Source organism: Dipodomys spectabilis, unplaced genomic scaffold (assembly GCF_019054845.1).
Source record: "Dipodomys spectabilis isolate Male_0828 unplaced genomic scaffold, ASM1905484v1 ptg000360l, whole genome shotgun sequence".
In the NCBI taxonomy this organism is placed as follows: Eukaryota; Metazoa; Chordata; class Mammalia; order Rodentia; family Heteromyidae; genus Dipodomys; species Dipodomys spectabilis.
This window is the reverse complement of record NW_024871037.1, coordinates 1,407,181-1,424,855: the sequence shown is the minus strand read 5'-3', so window position 1 is coordinate 1,424,855 and position 17,675 is coordinate 1,407,181. Positions and strand designations below refer to the sequence as shown.

Genomic DNA, 17,675 nt, shown 5'->3' with positions numbered 1-17,675 from the left:
CTGCCATAGTGCCTCTGTGGCTCTGGCTTCTCTATGAAATCAGATGGAGCTCAGTGTGAATCCTGGCTCTGACAGGAAGCTAGGCTATATGGCTGTGTCATGCACTAGGTCTTCAAATATGAAGCAAAGATATTAACAAGAAGTGAAATGATGTGGGTGATGAGCCTAATTCATATTATCAGGCTTTTTTTTTTAAAGACTAGAGTCTCATGTGTGCACAGTGTGCCACAACTTACTGTTTATGTTGGGCTGGCCCTTGAACTGGCAATCCTACTGTCTCAGCCTCTCGACTGTTGGCATTACAGGGGTACACAAGCCATATTCAGCTCTAAGCTCAATGTTGTAGCTCCTTAGATGTTCTCTGTGAACAGGTACTGTGGATATGGCACCACCATTAAGAACCAAATACTAGCCAGGCAGCTATGGCTCATGCCTATAATCATACCCACCCAGGAAGCTAAGATCTGAGGACTGTGGCTTAAAGCCAGTCCATGCAAGAAAGTCCTTACATCTAATAAACTATTCAGGAAAAGTTGTAAGTGGCACTGTAGCTCAAGTGGTACACTGCTAGCCTTGAGCACAAAGAGACTCAGGGACAGTGTCCATGCCCAGAGTTCAAGTCCCAGGACCAGCAAAAAACAAAACAAAACAAACAAACAAACAACCCCCCCCCCCACCTCAAAACAACAATAAACCAAAAAAGCCTCAAAACCAAAAAGGAACTGAATACCAGCTGGACATGAGTGACTCACACCTATAATCTTAGCTACTCAGGAGACTGAGATCTATAATCACAGTTCAAAGCAATCCAGGAAGATGAATCCATAGACTCTCATCTCCAATTAACTAGCAAACAGCTGGAACTGAAGATGTGGCTCAAATGGTAGAGCCACCAATCCTGAGTAGACTGTATCCTACCCAGGACATGTATCAAACTACTTCTGGACAATTGTTATAAGAGCAGTACCTAGATTGATTCTGGGACGCGCGCGCGCGCGTGCGTGCATGCGTGTGTGTGTGTGTGTGTGTGTGTGTAGGGGGGAAGGTGGGTGGGCTCGGAGGGAGGATGGAGATACAGGACAAGTGATGTAATACTATGGGAGGAAATACACACAGACACAGAAGACACAGACAGACACAGACACGGTATAGGGGATATGAGCTCCGCACAGGGTACAACTCCAAGGTAGAGCATAAATCAGGCACAGTTGCATTACTGAAAACTGCATTTTCCTTAACATGTAAGTGCCCTTTTAACAAAAGAGATGTGAATGCATGTGTGTGGATCTTATTTGAATACGGATTCAAACAAAGTACTCAGACATTTAACTAACGATATTAGGGATTATGATTATTTTCTTTGGTATGATGATAGTTATTTAATAAGTAACATTCTCTTGGCTGATGAGACATTCTGAAATCTATCTCCTTCCCAACGGTGAAAAGGAACTGATACAAATATATCATTAGCCAGGTGCCAGTGGCTCACACCTGCAATCCTAGCTCCTCAGGAGGTTGAGACCTTAGGATCACAGTTGGAAGCTGCTCAGGCAGAAAAGAACCTGTGAGACTCTTTTCTTCAATTAACCACCAGAAAACTGGAAGTTATGATGTGGCTCAAAAAGTGGTAGAGCACTAGCCTTGTGCAAAACAGTTCAGAGACAAGGCCCAGGCCCACACACACATATATATAAGTTATTAGAGTCTCATGGATTTGTCTGCCTGGGTTGGTTTCTAACTGAAACCCTCATGCCTAGCCTCTTGAAGAGGTAGGATTACATGTGTGGGCCACTGGCAGCCAGCCCTAAATTTTTTTTTTTGACCAGTCCTGGAATTTGAACTCAGGGCCTGAACACTGTCCCTGAGCTTCTTCTGCTCAAGGCTAGCACTCTACCACTTGAGCCACAGTACTACTTCTGGCCTTTTCTGTTTATGTAGCACTGAGGAATTGAACCGAGGGTGTCATGCATGCTAGGCAAGCATTCTACCACTAAGTCATATTCCTACCCTCTAAATGATAATTTTTTTTTTTGGTGCTTGTCCTGGGGCTTGAACTCAGGGCTTGGGCACTATTCCTGAGCTTTTATGCACCAGACTAGCGCTCTATTACTTGAGCCACAGTTTCACTTTTGCTTCTGGTGGTTAATGAGAAATAAGAATCTCACAGACTTTCTTACCTAGCTTGGTTTCAAACTGAAAGCCTCATATCTCAACTTCATAAATAGCTATGACTACAGGCATAAACCATGGGAGCCAGTCCAAAAGGTAAAAGTTCTTTAAAAAAAACAAAACAAGGGGCTAGGAAGGTGGCTCAGTGGTAAAGTGCTTGCCTTGCATGCATGAGACCCCGGGCTGGGCACTGGTTGCTCATGCCTATAATCCTAGCTACTCAGGAGGCTGAGATCTGAGGATCGTGGTTCAAAGCCAGCCTGGGCAGAAAAGTCCGTGAGACTCTTATCTCTAATAAACCACCCCAAAACCCAGAAGCAACATAGTGGCTCAAGTGATAGTGATAGCCTTGAACTGAAGAGCTAAGGGACAGCACCCAGGCTGAGTTCAAGCCCCACGACTGACAAAAACATACAAACAAATAAACGAGTTATAAGACTGTACCTCTTTATAGCATTAACCTACCTCACCAAGAGGACTTTGGACTTTGCCTATGATTTTCTTGCTGACAATGGAAATTCTGAAAGGACTTCAGAAATTACCACATGCACGGTAACCCCCCCTAATAAGCAGACCACAAGCTTTTCAATGTAAGCCATGCTTTCCTCTCACCTGGCTGAGGGGGATGAGGTGGTGGCATCTGGTGGTGCATCAGAGGGTAGGGAGGGGGCTGCTGATGTGGCATCATGCCTGGGTGTCCTGTTGCTCCAAGAGGGGCAAGGCCAGGTCCTCCTGAGTGCTGGTGTGGCTGCTGAGGGTTTTGGCTATGCTGCTGCTGCTGCTCCATTTGCTGTCGGGCTCTTAACTCCGCGTATTTCAGCTGTTCCATGTGGAAGTTCTGGCGCTCAGTAAGCAATTGCTGCCTCTGTTGTTCCAGCTGTGAGAGAAGAAAGATGACAGTAAGAAAGGCTCGCAGGATTGGAGATAAACATATTTGCTTGGTGCTGAGTTCCCTCCTGCTACATACACTTTCCATTTGGATACTTGTTATCCATTGCCAAAGACTCCACTTTTTATGGATCAGTGTGGGGCTTGAACTCCTAGCCTGGGTGCTGTCCCTGAGTCTCTGTGCTCAAGGCTAATGCTCTACCACTTGAGCCACAGCACCACTTCTGGTTTTCTGGTGGTGAATTGGAAACAAGAGTCTCACAGACTTTACTGCCTGGGTTGGCTTTGAAGCACAATCCTCAGATCTCTGTCTCCTGAATAGCTAGGATTACAGGTGTGAGCCACCAGTCCCTAGCTTTCTCCAGACCACTTCTAAGACCTGCTTTTCTTTTCAACTTCAGCTCTGAGACTACTCAGAACAATGCAATCCTCTTTGAGAAGCTGTCAAGATTTTTTTCTTCCTTTTTCTTTTTTCTGGTGCCAGTCCTGGGGCTTGAACTCAAGTTCTGGGCATTGTCCCTGAGCTTCTTTTGCTCAAGGCTAGCACTTTACTGCTTGAGCCACAGCGCCACTTCTAGCTTTTTCTGTTTATGTGGTACTGAGGAATGAACCCAGAACTTGATGTATGCGAGGCAAGCATTCTACCACTAAGCCACATTCCCAGCCTGCCACCCTTTCTTTTTGAGGCAGCATCTTGCTATGCTACCCAAGTTGGCCTCTAATTTCTAGACTCAAGTGATCTTCCTGCTTCAGTCTCCCATTAGCTAAGACTATAGCCATGTGCCACAGCCCCTGCATACTTTCAGATATTTAAGAAAATATATGACTACCTGAGTCCCTTTTATCATTTTATTAGTCCCCTAGATGCCATCATTTCAAGTTCCCGCAATCTTCTCAGGTCCTCTCTTCTAGAAGGGATTCTTATGGTTAAAATGTAATAGCAGTTACAACCTCTGAATGAAGTATGTGATCTTAGCTGCAAAGTCACAATTGTCTATGCTGAACTTTGGCAGTGCCACTGAAAATCTTAGCTTATAGGTACCTCAAATTACACATTTACAGATTACTAAAGATGCCCAAATAAAAATTTGCATGGGGCCAAGAACAGGTGGCTCACACCTGCATTCCAAGCTATTTACTAGGCTGAGATCTCAGGATGGCAGTATGAAGCCAGCCCAGGCAGGAAAGACTGTGAAATATCTCCAACGAGCCAGCAGAAAACTGGAAGTGAAACTGTGGCTCAAAGTGGTAGACAAGGCTAACCTTGAGCTGAAAGAGATAAGGGACTGCCTAGGCTCTGGGTTCAAGCTCCATGACTGACAAAAATAAATGAATAAAATTACATAAAATAAATACAATTAAAAAAAATTTCATGGCACTTGAGGATAGTAAGAATGTTGCATTATTCTGGACCTTAAGAGAAACTACTGTACATGTAGATTACAGAAATCATATGCCCAATAATAGTTCAACCAATGCAGTTAGCCAACTTAAATAGGAACGAAAACTTTTCCAGTGTAAGTATCATAACCATGAGAGAGTTGTCTTTTTTTTTTTTTGTCAGTTGTGGGTCTTGAACTCAGGGTCAGGCTCTATCCCTGAACTCTTTTTGCTCAAGGCTAGTGCCTCCTAGTGTCTACTACTTTGAGCCACAACTCCACTTCCCGTTTTCAGGTGGTTCATTGGAAATAAGAGTCTTGTGAACCTTCCTGCCTGGGCTGGCTTTGAATTGTGATCCTCAGATCTCAGCCTCATGAGTAGCTAGGTTTATAGGCATGATCCACTAGCACCAAGCTTTTTTCCCCTTCCCAGTGCTCTACAACTCTGACCCACAGCACCACTTCCAGTTTTCTAGTGTTAACTGGACCATCTTGCCTTGGCTGGCTTCGAACCTCGATCCTCAGAGGTCATCCTCCTGAGTAGCTAGGGTGGTTACACGTGTGAACTACCAGTGGGTGGCTCCTGGTTTTTCTTTTAGAAAACACAAAGACCTCTGTCACTCCTTTTTTTTCTTTGGTAAGAAAAAGATCAATGTGTCAATAAAGAAGAAAGGAGGAAAAATGCATCAAATTTTACCATCTACAATATGAATTACCCTCAATTATCCTATTTACTTCTGAACTTCAGCTGTCCTTTTAAAACACTGAAAGTAATTAAGAGAAAGTAATCAGAAGAATTAAAAAAGGTAAGTGATTAAAATACACACCTATATCTCAAAGCAAAATCCAGATTATAAACCTAAAGCTTGAATACAGGACAAGCAGGTCCCCTGAGGTGACAGCATGCTCAGACAGCAGGCTCCTATGGGGCTCCAGGAAGTTCATCTTTGCTCTGGAGCAGAGGCTGCAGGGCTTGTAACATATCCTGGCCTCATCATGCAAAGGAGAAATCTTTCATTCTGGAAACTTTATTTTTGTTGGGTTCAGTTGAAAGCCACCTTGACTTTTGTGGCAATCAGAGAGAACGTGACCTAGGGAGTTTAGTAAAATTTGGAAGTAATAGCATACTTTAAAGGGATTGACCCAGTGATTTGACATCTGGAAAACTGTCCTTAGACTATTATGTATGTATATAAATAGACTGTCATCAGGGCTGGAAAGGTGGCTCAGTGGTAGAGTGCCTGCCTTGTATGCATGAGGCCCTGGTTTTGATTCTTTAGCACCACATAAGCAGAAAAGGCTGGAAGTGGCACTGTGGCTCAAATGGTAGTAGAGCACTAGCCTTGAGCTGTAGAGCTGAGGGACAGCGCTCGAGCCCAGAGTTCAGGCCCCATGACCAACAACAACAACAACAAAAAAGACTGTCATTAAAGCATTGTTTCTCATTTTTGTGCTGTTTGGAGTAGTTTGAGACTAAACTCAGTCCCTGTAAGCCATCCAGTGGCATTTCACTTTAATTGAAGTATTGGGGGAGATGGGAATGTGGCTTAATTTTAGAGTACATACTTGCCTAGCATGCATGAAACCCTGGGTTTGATTTCTCGCTACCAAATATGCAGAGAAACGGGATGTGGTACTGTGCCTCAAGTGGTAGTGCTAGCCTTGAGCACAGAGTCTTAGGGACAGAGCCTGGGCCTTGAGTTCAGGCCCCAGGACTGGCGAAAGAAAGAAAGAGAGAAAGAAAGAGGGGGGGAGGGAGGGAAAGAGAGAGAGGGAGGGAGGGAGAAGGAGAGGAAGAGGGGGAGGGAGAAAGGGAGGGAGAAAGGAAGGAAGGAAGGAAGAATGAATGAATTGGAGATTGGGGCCAGGGTATAACTCAGTGGTAGAACTCATTCTTACCCTGCATAAGCGCTGAGTTTGATATTCAGCACAAAATGATTTAAAGTGAAATAGGAAGGGTAAATAGGAGGGTAAAAAATAGGCTAGGGATAGAATTGAATAGGGTAGATTAATGTCAGCTGAGGCCTGGAATGGAAGATATACATGGTTTTTCCTTAAAATTTAGAAAGATCGGTCTGTAATTGTGTTCATACTTCCTTTCATACAATTTATTGTTAGACATGTACATTACATTATAGATACTTAGTTTGAAGTGAAGAAAGCTATATCCCAGGAAGTGAGTTGCCTTCTGAAGTGCAGAAGTACATGGCCTCTCGAAGCAAACATGTTTCCAAAAGGACAGTGGCCTGACATGCTCCAGGCTTTGGGTTTCTGCCACCAGAAGCACATATGGAAGTAGCAAAACGCAGTTGCGTTTATTCTTTTTCTCCTTAAGGTGTGATAAGGAACCGGGTATGTCTCTTTCCGGCTTGATTTTTCCTCAGTGAATGTCTCCATCGCTGACATGAAACATTGCAAAGCGAGGTGTGATTATTAACTTTAGTTGTGAGGCTTTAATGGAGTCTTAGCTGGTATTTCAGGCTTTGGCAGTGTGGATTGATTTTTGTGGCCCTCACCCACCTTTTTCTTTTTCTCACCCCTCCTCCCTACTTTATGCAAATCAAAGATAGGAGAAGAGCTTTGTGTGGTTCAGCTGCACTTGCAGCTGTGTCTGCCTTCAGTGTCTTCTGCTGAAGAGTGCTCTGTTGTAGGTTCCGCTTGGATGTGGCTGCACCATACATACTCAGTTCAGGGTCTCGGGAAGAGGAAGATGGCATTTGAATGCTGCAGGGTGGGGAGGGGAGGCTTCAGAGCAGCTTTATGTGGCTTGCCTCCCTAGAGGCCCCGTGGGAATCAGGAAGAAAACCAACAGGTTCACTGACACTTTACTTACATGAGTAATTTACACACTGCTCATTTCTAATTGTAGGCTTCACTCATGGTCTGAGAAATGGAGGTAGCAGATAATAAAAGGAAAAGTGTTTGTAGAACCTAACTTGGAAGTTTATAGGACTTGTTTTTTAATTACAAGAATGTTATGTATGGATAGGTGCTGGTGGCTCACACCTATCTTTCTAGTTATTCAGGAGACTGAGAGCCAGGGGATCACAGTTGGAAGCCAGCCCAGGTAATAATGCCCATTAAGACTTCATACCCAATTAACTAGCAAAAAGCCGGGCTGGAAACATGGCGTATGTGGTAGAGTTCCAGACATGATGGAAAAGGCAAGAACAAAAGGCCCTGAGGCCAACCCATCCAACTACTTCCTAGTGCCTTAACCTGGTAGTTATGCTCCCATGTCAGCTCTCTGCATACTATTTCTTGGTCATCAACTGTTTCTTTCTTTTTGTCGGTCGTGGGGCTTGAACTCTGGGCTTGGGCGTTGTCCCTGCGCTCTTCAGCTCAAGGCGAGCACTCTACCACTCGAGCCAGAGCGCCACTTCCGGTTTTCTAGTGGTTTATTGGAGATAAGAGTCTCATGGAGTTTCCTGCCTGGGCTGGTTTGAACTGTGATCCTCAGATCTCAGCCTCCTGAGTAGTTAGGATTACAGGCATCAGCCACCGGAGCCTGGCTACCAACTGTGTTCCTTCATAAAGACTATGAGGATACCACTTAAACCTGCAAACCCTAATCTCTGACACAGCCTTCAACATGTGACTGTATACAACAAAGCATGTACATCTAACACAGAGGACATTTCATAATTTAAGTCTTCCACCATTTCTAGCTACTTAAGCTCCACCAAGGCACAGAATTTTGCTAGGCTTTATTATTTATTCACTGTTACTGATACTGGGGTTTGAACTTGGCCCATATTCTTGCTCATAACTGATGTTCGACCACTCTTTGGCCACACCTCCACTTCTGGCTTTTTGCTGGTTAATTTGAGATAGAGTCTCATGGGCTTTCCTGCCCAGGCTAGCTTGATAACTCAATCTTCGGATCTCAGCCCCCTGAACAGCTAGGATCACATGTGTGAACCACTAGCACTTTGCAAGGTTTTATTAAACACTGTATCCCTAGTACATAAGTACATGAAACATACACCAACATGTTTATGCACAAATGACTTAACCTTTCATCTCTTCAAAGGTTTCTTTTGCTGGGTACAGGTGGCTCATGTCTGTAATCCTAGCTACTCAGGAGGCAGAGATCTGAGGATCATGGTTCACAGCCAACCCCAGGCAGGAAAGTCCATGAGACTATCTCCAATGAACTACTCCCAAACCAGAAGTGAAGCAGTGGTTCAAAGTGGAAGAGCACTAGACTTGAATGCAAAAGCTGAAAGACAGCACCCAAGCCCTGAGTTTAAACCCTATGAGGGGGAAAAAAAAAGGCTTCCTTTTTTCTTCATATTTTAAGATTTGAGCCAGCTTTACAATTAGATCTCTCATTCTCCAGAAAGCTTTTCCCGATAATCTGAGCTGACTTTTCATATTTTCATATAGTATTTGCTTCCTTCACATGTCACTATCTCATTCACCTTTGTAAACACAGGCTGGGTTTCTTACAGCTTTGCCTTTCCTCAAATGCCTTTCTTTTTTGAAGATAAACACAATTTCTGCTCCTATCTAAATAAACTTCAGAAACCAAGGGAGCACTTAGTCCAGAAGCAAATTCACACTGAGTTCAAAGTGTGTGTGTGTGTGTGTGTATTTAAAACCAACTGTACTGTTTCAAGTAAAGCTCAAGCACCTCAGTTCTCTCAGTGCATTCAAGTCCTCCAACCAGCCAGGACTGAAAAGTGCTCTCTTGACTGTTGTGTGTGCCAATCTAAACTCATTGCCAGCTTACTATCTTCCCTTAAATTAAGATGGATGCTTTTGCCTATGCCAGCTCCTTGTTAAGATTCTTTTTTGTTTTGTTTTTGGTTGGTCGTGGGGCCTGAACTCTGGGCCTGGATGCTGTCCCTCAGTGCTAGCGCTCCACCACTTAAGCCACAGTGCCACTTCTGGCTTTTTCTGCTTATGTGGTGCTGAGCAATTGAACCCAGGGCCTCATGCATTCAAGGCAAGCACTCTACCACTGAGCTACCTTCCCAGCCCGAAAAATGGGCTCTTAAAATGAGATTCATTTCTACTTTCTACTATTTAGCTAATAATTCTCTTTGGAAAGGACAAGTGAAATCAGAGACAAAATGACAGACTTGTACATACACCAGCATTAAAGTACTACCCTAATTTATACTTCTGAAAGCTGGTCAAGAATGAATTATCAAAATGCCCTGTGGAATTCTCCTTACTTACAGCTTCTTTCTCTCTGTCCATGATAGTTTCCAGCTCTTCAAAATGTCGAAGTTTGATTTCTAGTTTTTTCATTTGTGTTTCAACCAGGAGAGCTACCAGGGACTTGATCTTTCTCTCCTCCACAGCAGCCAGGTGCTAAGGGCAAAAGAGGAAATAATTTAGGTAAATACTTAGAAAAAAAAATAACCCTACTAGTGTATGTCTGGGATAAGCAGAAAAGCTCAGATGATAAGTGATATGAACCCCAAGACAGGGACACAAGTGGTTTTTTTTCTTCCTTGATATTGATTTTTTTGTTGCTTTGTATGTCCCTCCCCCCACTGTATAACCCCTGTTTTCACTGTATTTGATGTTGGTATAATTTGGGGAGGGGAAGGGAAAAAAACCAAAATTGTTTAAATAGGGATACAGATTGACCCATTGCAACAATGAGATGTACAAGGCACTATGTCGAAAAGTGAACTTTAAAATTTAGGCACAGGGGTGGGGGTGGGGATGGGGGTGGGTGAGGTGTAGTTGAGGAGGTAGGAGGGATGGAACGGTAGGGGAAAAACAAAGGAGGAGGCAACAATGCTGGATAAGAAATGTACTCATTTACCTTGCTCATGTAACAGTATTTTCACAATAAAAAAATTAAAAAAAAAAGAACACACACACACACACAAAATAACCCTGTCTCTTCCCAGAATCTTTCCTTTGCGTTTCCTAGGGACAGGCATGAAACACCTAATACAAACAGAATGTCAGTGATGACTGAATGAAGTTTTATTTCCTGCACATGTTAATGTTGAAGCTGACGTAGGGAATTACCATAATAGACCATGAGATACAGAAGTTGTAGGCAAAACCTAAGAATGAATGAAGCAATGAATTCATGGGGGTGGGGGGTGGGTAACATCAACAGGTTAAAGACAAACAGGAAACTAGAGGTATGACTCAAGTGGTAGAGTGTCTGCCTGGCAAGTATCAGGTCCAAGTCAAACTCCAATATAAACAAAATATAAAACAATAAAAACAAACCAACAGAGGAACAAATATTAAACAAGAGCAAGAAGACATTGATCATTGGAGCTGGACAATAGGAACTGGGGCAGCTAGATATCCAAATACAAAAGAATGAGTTTGGATCCCTATCCCCTATTACCCCACACCATCTACAAAAATGAAAGTCAATGGACCATAGATCTCAAAGTAAGAACTTACATTAAAAAATGTTCATCATCAAAGGCATAAAGGAAAGCTGGGAATTGGTGGCTCTTACACGTAATCCTGAATACTCAGGAGGCTGAGATTTGGAGGATCATGGTTTGAAGTCAGCCTGGGCAGCAAAGTCCATGAGACTGTCTTAAAAATAATCAACAAAGGGGCTGGGAAGGTGGCTCAGTGGTAGAGTGCTTGCCTTGCATGCATGAGGCCCTGGGTTCGATTCCTTAGCACCACATAAGCAGAAAAAGCCAGAAGTGGTGCTGTGGCTCAAGTGGTAGAGCGCTAGCCTTGAGCTGAAGAGCTGAGGGACAGTGCCCAGGCCAAGACCAGGACCTCCCCTCCCCCCAAAAAATAAACAAAAAGCCAGGGTGACCAAATGCATGATTCAAGGTACAGCTATGAGTGAAAAAGCAGCAGCTGGGAGGACAGTCACACATCACCAAGCCTGGCCTTTTATGTGGAGTTAGGGACTTATGATTGGGGGGGGGGGGGGGGGGGGGGAGTGGGAGGAAAAGGGACAAGGAGGGGAGACTAGACTGGCCTAGAACCTCAATCTTCCTGATCTCTGACTCTTGCATACTTGCATAGCTGGGATAGCAAGTAAACATCACCATGCCCAGTTACTGGTTGAGATGGGGGTTCGCATCAAGTTATGATGCTCTGGCTTTCACCTGCCAAGGAGCTTGGATTACAGGCATGAGTCACTGGTGCTCAATTAAGTTTTTCTTTTCTTTTCTTTTTAAAAAAGAGTGCTAGGAATTGAATCCAAGGCTCTATGGATGCTAGCCAAGTGCTCTACGACTGGGTTGCAAGCCTAGCTCCTTTTTTTTCGTTAGTCGTGGGACTTGAATTCTGGGTCTGGGCACTGTCCCTGAGCTCTTCAGCTCAAGGCTAGCCCTCTACCACTTGAGCGCCACTTCTAGTTTTCTGGTTGTTTATTGGAGATAAGAGTCTCATAGACTTTTCTCCCTGGGCTGGGGCTGGTTTTGAACTGTGATCTTCAGATCTCAGCCTCCTGAGTAGCCAGGATTATAGGTGAGCCACCAGTGCCCAGTTTTGTTTTTGTTTTTTTAAAGACAGGAAATTCCTATGTAGCTAAGGTTGGTCTTAGCTTCCTAGGTACTAGGACTCTAGACATGTGCCACCATATGCAGTCACAGTGCATTTTAAAAAGAGAATTCTCTCAAGGAGTATGACTAGGCTCTGATCAAGAAACCAGGAATGAGTGGTAGAGACTGGTTGGGATAACAAAGATGAAAAAGGCTGAATACAGTCAAAAGAGAATGTTTGCAACTATGAAAACAATGAAACCTGTTGAAATTGTTTTGGGAAGGGCGGAAAAGGAAAAGGGAGAGTGACAGTAGGGGTAACTAACACTCATTGAAATACATTTGCTAAATGAGTGTAACTGGCTTCTATCTGTCCCACCACTGACAGTAATTCAGGACACAAAGATCTCAACATTAGTAACTGCAACACTAAAAAAGAGCTGCCCTACCCTAAGGAGCCTCCAGGTACCTGGATCTTATTCTGATAAGATCTCATCCTCCACCCCTAGCCTGATACCATAGTGAGATGGTGTAACCTTGAGATGGTTATTCTGCCAAGTGAGAAAAGGTTGTATGATTTGTGACCAAAGAGTAGACTGTAATGGGTTAAACTGGGATGAATTCCATCCACAGGTATTCTCTACGCCCCCTTGAATTTGGACATGATCTTTAACTGGGAGTTATGTGGCACTTATTTGGGGTTCCAAGCCATCCAAGACACTAGTAGAGTCCTGTTTAGTTTACTTATGTCTTAACACTCTCCTCAGTCTTCCACTTTTCCAAAACAGTTCTTATAAGACTACTCCTCACAAGCTAGGATTGTAGAGAGGATGAATGGAGAAGGAGTGATGCCAGCCTTCTGCTTCCTATGCACAGTATTACCAGGTTATGATATCCATGCCCAATGTGTTTACTGTAAATCACCAACACATACCTGTGACACAAGGAGAAGCCTTGTGACCCAAATAGCAGCAATAACATTCCCTTCTCAAGAAGGAATTTCACACATAAAGGAACAAATTCTATTTCTGATGGGTTAAAAAAAAGTATCTTCCTGTTAATCAGACCTAATGGCCATGTTATTATCATGTTCATGATAATGAACATAAAACTACTGTTTGCCATTGTGGGGTATATGGATATGAAGTCATTTATAAATAAATCAAAGGGAAATGTCTGTGGTCTCAAGAAAGTGTGATCTCTGCTGTCTTGGAAGAACTGATTCTTATTATCACTGAAAAAGAGCTTGTTCTGGGGATTCCAGTTTATTCCACCAATAGTTTTCAATTTTTCTCTCCCTTCTAAGCTTAAATACCTAGAAAGGCAGAAACCCAGAGCACCCACCTAGCAGTGTCCTGCTGCTACAGTCTGAGGTGGCAATTCACAGCTTAGCAGGAGGGGCAATGAGCAAATGGGTTGTTCCTGAAGAGACTTTTCTATGACAAGTATGGGGAGAAGGCAGAGAACATAGCACCTTGCCTGTTCAGCAGCTAGATCTAGAGGCCCTAATTATCACTCCATGCCAGAGGGTGACAAACTCTTAATAATAAAGCTGTTTATAGACACAGAAGAACATAATGAGAGTTAGGGAAACTTGGATTGGCTGGATAAGCTATACTAATTACAGTAATTTAGGTGAGTTCCTTATCCCTGATTACTATGTAGTGCAAAAATGATTATGTGCTGTGACATGTATCAGATACAGCTGTAAGTGGTACTGAACTGCTCACACGAGCCAAGTCATATAGCATGAGCATTTGTACTATTTTCACAAATTACAGGAAAAAAATCAATGTCTCAAAAATAAAAACAAACTACTAGAAATATGAGAGCCCTTGATGAGGAGGGAGTGGAAATCCAGTGACCTAGAAAAAATTATGTTTCAACAGTCTTCTCAACTTCATATGAAACAGCAAAAGGTCAGATTTAATAGTTGACAAAAATTATTTCTATGCGACCACCAGTCATATAGTTGTAAGATGGTCAGTGCTATGCAACAGACACATTGTTTTCGGCCCAAAGTTGACATAATAATAGTTACAAGATGCAAGGGACACTGTACAACTTCTGAAGAAGTTTCACTTCTTTTTCATACAATGTACTTTTATAATGTCTCAGAACAAAGGCATGAAAAAGGAAAATAATTAGGAAGAAAAACCATGATTTCTGAGGAAATTGTGCTGAAATTCTAAAGAAAAAAAAGGAAGAAAAAAGACTGGACTCTGTTTATTAGAATTGCAAAAGACAGAACAGTTTGGGAAGAACAAGCAAGAAAGGAGGCTTGATATCTCGTAAGGGCCCAAATCATCAAGGAAGTTCTGAATTACCAAGAGTTTGAAATTTTAGGCTAAGAAAGACAAAGCAGTTAACTGAAGAAAAGTAAATTTTCAATAATCGTTATTTTAAGAGGAGTTTTCTTTTTCTTTTCTTTTTTTTTTTTTTGGGTCCGGTTGTGGGGCCTGAGCGTTGTCCCTCAGCTTTTCAGCTCAAGGCTAGTGGTGCTGAGGAATTGAACCCAGGTCCTCAGGCATGCAAGGCAAGCGCTCTACCACTGAGCCACCTTCCCAGCCCCTAAGAGGAGTTTTCTAAAGATTTCTGTTCAAGCCAGGAACCCAGGGTTCACTCCTGTAATCCTAGCTACTGAGGAGGCTGGAAGCTGAGGATCATGGTTCAAAGCCAGCCCAGGCAGGAAAATCCCCATGAGAATCTTATTTCCAATTAACCACCAAAAGACCAGAAGTAGTGCTGTGGCTCAAGTGGTAGAGTGCTAGCCTTGAGCTGAAGACCTGAGGGACAGTGGCCAGGCCCAGAGTTCAAGCCTCACGACCGATTTAAAAAAAAAGAAAAGAAAAAAAGAAAGAAAAAAAGATTCTGTTCATAGGTGGCAGTGTGTCTAACAAGTGCAAGGCCCTTAGTACAAAACCCCTGCACCACAACAACAACAATAACAAAAAAAAGGAAAAAAAGAAAAAAGAAAGATTCCCATTTATACTATGGGATTCTTTTTATGTAGAACAACAAAAAAAAGAAACTAACTTATGATGTTGGGAGACAGGCTGGTAACCTCTCTTGGGGAGAGGTACAGTGATTGCACAGGAAAATGAGGCTGCTTCTGAAGGGCTGTAACATCATGTTTTTGGAAGTGGGTGGTGCTTACATAGATGGGCTTAAATTGGGAGAAATTCACTGAGCTGTAGACTTTAATCTTTCTGTTTATCTGAATGTTAAGTTAACCTTCAAGAAAAGTTGAAATAGCAAACAAACATTATTTTTGCTGTAGTATCTGGTCTGGGTTGACTGAGAATTATTGTGGTCTGTAAAGACCTCTTCAGCAGACCACTAGACTTGGGTCAGATGAGTTGGCACTCAAAACCGTGTTCTGGGATTTGAGTTAGTTTGTGTATGGGTCTATTATGAATCATGCTCCACAGATTAAACACTTGAAAGAACATCTTTACCCAGGGGTCAAAAACAGCTCAAGATAAAGAGATTAGGAATGTTCTAGTAACTATTGCCTCTTGAAATGTGGTAATCTACAATGGAAGGAAACTTGTTCAGAGGTAGCATGGATAAAAGGTGACAAGATTTCTAAAAATTTCATATATTCATGTTGGAATGCTTTAAAATGCTAAATTAACTCTAAGCAGGGAAAATAACATTTTCTTGTCTTCTTAAATATGCTATGCAGTCGATACAGTGTTATAAATAGAAAAAGCCACCCCCAGAAAAGCTGGCAAATTCAAGAAGAAAAAGAGCTATTTTAGGTCCCTCTTTCTTTTCAGTATGTAATATCAGGGCAAAGTATTTATACAAGAAAACAGATTTTTGCCTTAAAAATCATAAACAAAAGAAGTATGGGTATAATGGTCCAAGACCAGCCCTGAAGGCAAATTAAAAACAGGAAGACAATCGACTCCTTAAAGAGACCTTAAAATTTGCCTTGAAGTCCTCACAAAGCTAAATGACACAGTGAATGGAATGAAAAAATTCACTCATTAAGACCCGATCTATCCTTTTTTTAACCACTTGAACTCCATCCCCATCACAACCAGATTTATTCTACCATTCTCCTGCTTGCGGATTTCTTAACCTAGAAATGCCATTCAAGCAAATAGTCATCTCCTATTGGGAGCTAGAATCTTTATACTAAATGTTCCCAATTAACTAAAAACAATACGACTATTCATGGTTTAAGAGAGCATGGGAGAAAAAGGGCTGCAGGGGCGAACCTTGGCTTTGGTGGCAGCTGAAGCAAGAGCAGCTGCTGCGGCTGTGGCAACATTTCCTTCAGAAATTTCATGTTCTACTTTCTTCTTTCCGGTATCATTTTCTCTTTCTTTACATGTATCAGAGAGTTCCTTGTTCTCTTCAGTCTCCTTTTCTTCTGAAAATATCAGAAAGCTTTATTATCATTGTAGCCCAGGCTCAATAATCCATTTTACCCTTTTACTTTTGCCATACAACAAACTAGGGCTAATTTTATTTTTTCTTTTAAAAGTTTCATCAAGTATTTTCATTCTTTTAAGTATGCCTCTATTGGGGATATAGCTTGAAGTAGAACGCTGTCTTTTTATTATTGCTCTAAGCTCTATGTTGTTCCCTCGGATTTAAAGAAAAACTCATGGCAATTTAGACCCACATATCTATTCATTCATTAACAGCATGCTCTAGGAACGAGAATCAGAGGGAATCAGACTTGATGAACAGTACTTGCACAAGCCTGAGATGGACATAGGCAATAAAATGGCAGGTATGTGGAGGATGGCAGAGAGGCAGACAGACAAACGCATGGGTTGATAGGAATTGAACTCAAGTTCAATATAGGTACTACAGATTTTTTTTTTAGATTTTGTCTTGCTAGCGTTTTTATCTTCATTCTGTTTTGCTTTTTAATACCCTTACAGCTCATCAAATGTATCCTAATTCTTCTCTTTGTTTTGTCTCATCAATCATTTAATATGGTTTGTGTTGTCGTTAGAATTTGTTTTGATCATTTACATGATTGGTCGAACTGCACATTTGGGGGAAACCTCATTATGCTCTGCCTAAATTACCCATTACTTGACTTTTTGTCATGATTTGTAGTTTCAGAGTCGGGCAGCTCTCTGTGCAGTGTCTCTACGCAGTCTGTTTCAGCTTCTGGTGCTATAAACATTCCTCTATTTTCTATACCGCCCATGAGCCTTGAGTACCTGAGGTAGATTCTGATTTGTTTTTTTTGTTTCGGAGCTGAGTTCCTTTAGGTCCAGAGTGATTCTTTATTACTGTTCTTTCTCCACAATGAAAAAGCATAAATCAGCAAAGGCACCCTAAGCTGCCTTTGCGATTATTACTGCCCGAGTAGGGTAGCAAATAATTGCTCCTAATATGGATAAGCAATTTTCTTAAACCTAAATCCTTCTCACTAAAACCAAACCAACCAATCCTGAAACTGTGAACGCTCTCATTTTGGGAAGAAAATCTTGAGAAGGGATCTTCAGATAAAAGTATCTTCATCAGTGGCTCATAGCTATAATACTAGGTATTAAGGAGACTGCAATCCAGGACTGCAGTTTAAAGCCACTCTAGGCAGAAAATTGAATAGGCTCTATCTCCAAAATAACCAGGGTGGGGAAGTAGACTGGAGTTATGTGTAAGAAAACAAGATGAGCTGGGTGCCAGTGGCTCACACAATAATCCTAGCTACTCACGAGGCTGAGATCTGAGGGTCTCAGTCCCTGTGTGATACTCTTATCTCCAATTAACTACCAGGGAACCAGAAGTGGCACTGTGGCTCAAAAGTGGTAGAATACTACCC

At 42.3% G+C, this 17,675-nt stretch overlaps 1 protein-coding gene across 1 annotated transcript in view; it reads right to left on the bottom strand.

Moving 5' to 3' along the window:
* Nucleotides 1-17,675, bottom strand: part of Smarcc1 (SWI/SNF related, matrix associated, actin dependent regulator of chromatin subfamily c member 1) — a 101,551-nt gene that overhangs the window by 15,742 nt on the left and 68,134 nt on the right. The window contains exons 24-26 of the mRNA XM_042665919.1: nucleotides 16,108-16,262; nucleotides 9,624-9,758; nucleotides 2,782-3,046 (exon numbers count right to left, since the gene is read on the bottom strand). Of these exons, the coding sequence (XP_042521853.1) occupies nucleotides 2,782-3,046; nucleotides 9,624-9,758; nucleotides 16,108-16,262 (555 nt within the window). The remainder of the gene's footprint in view (nucleotides 1-2,781; nucleotides 3,047-9,623; nucleotides 9,759-16,107; nucleotides 16,263-17,675) is intronic.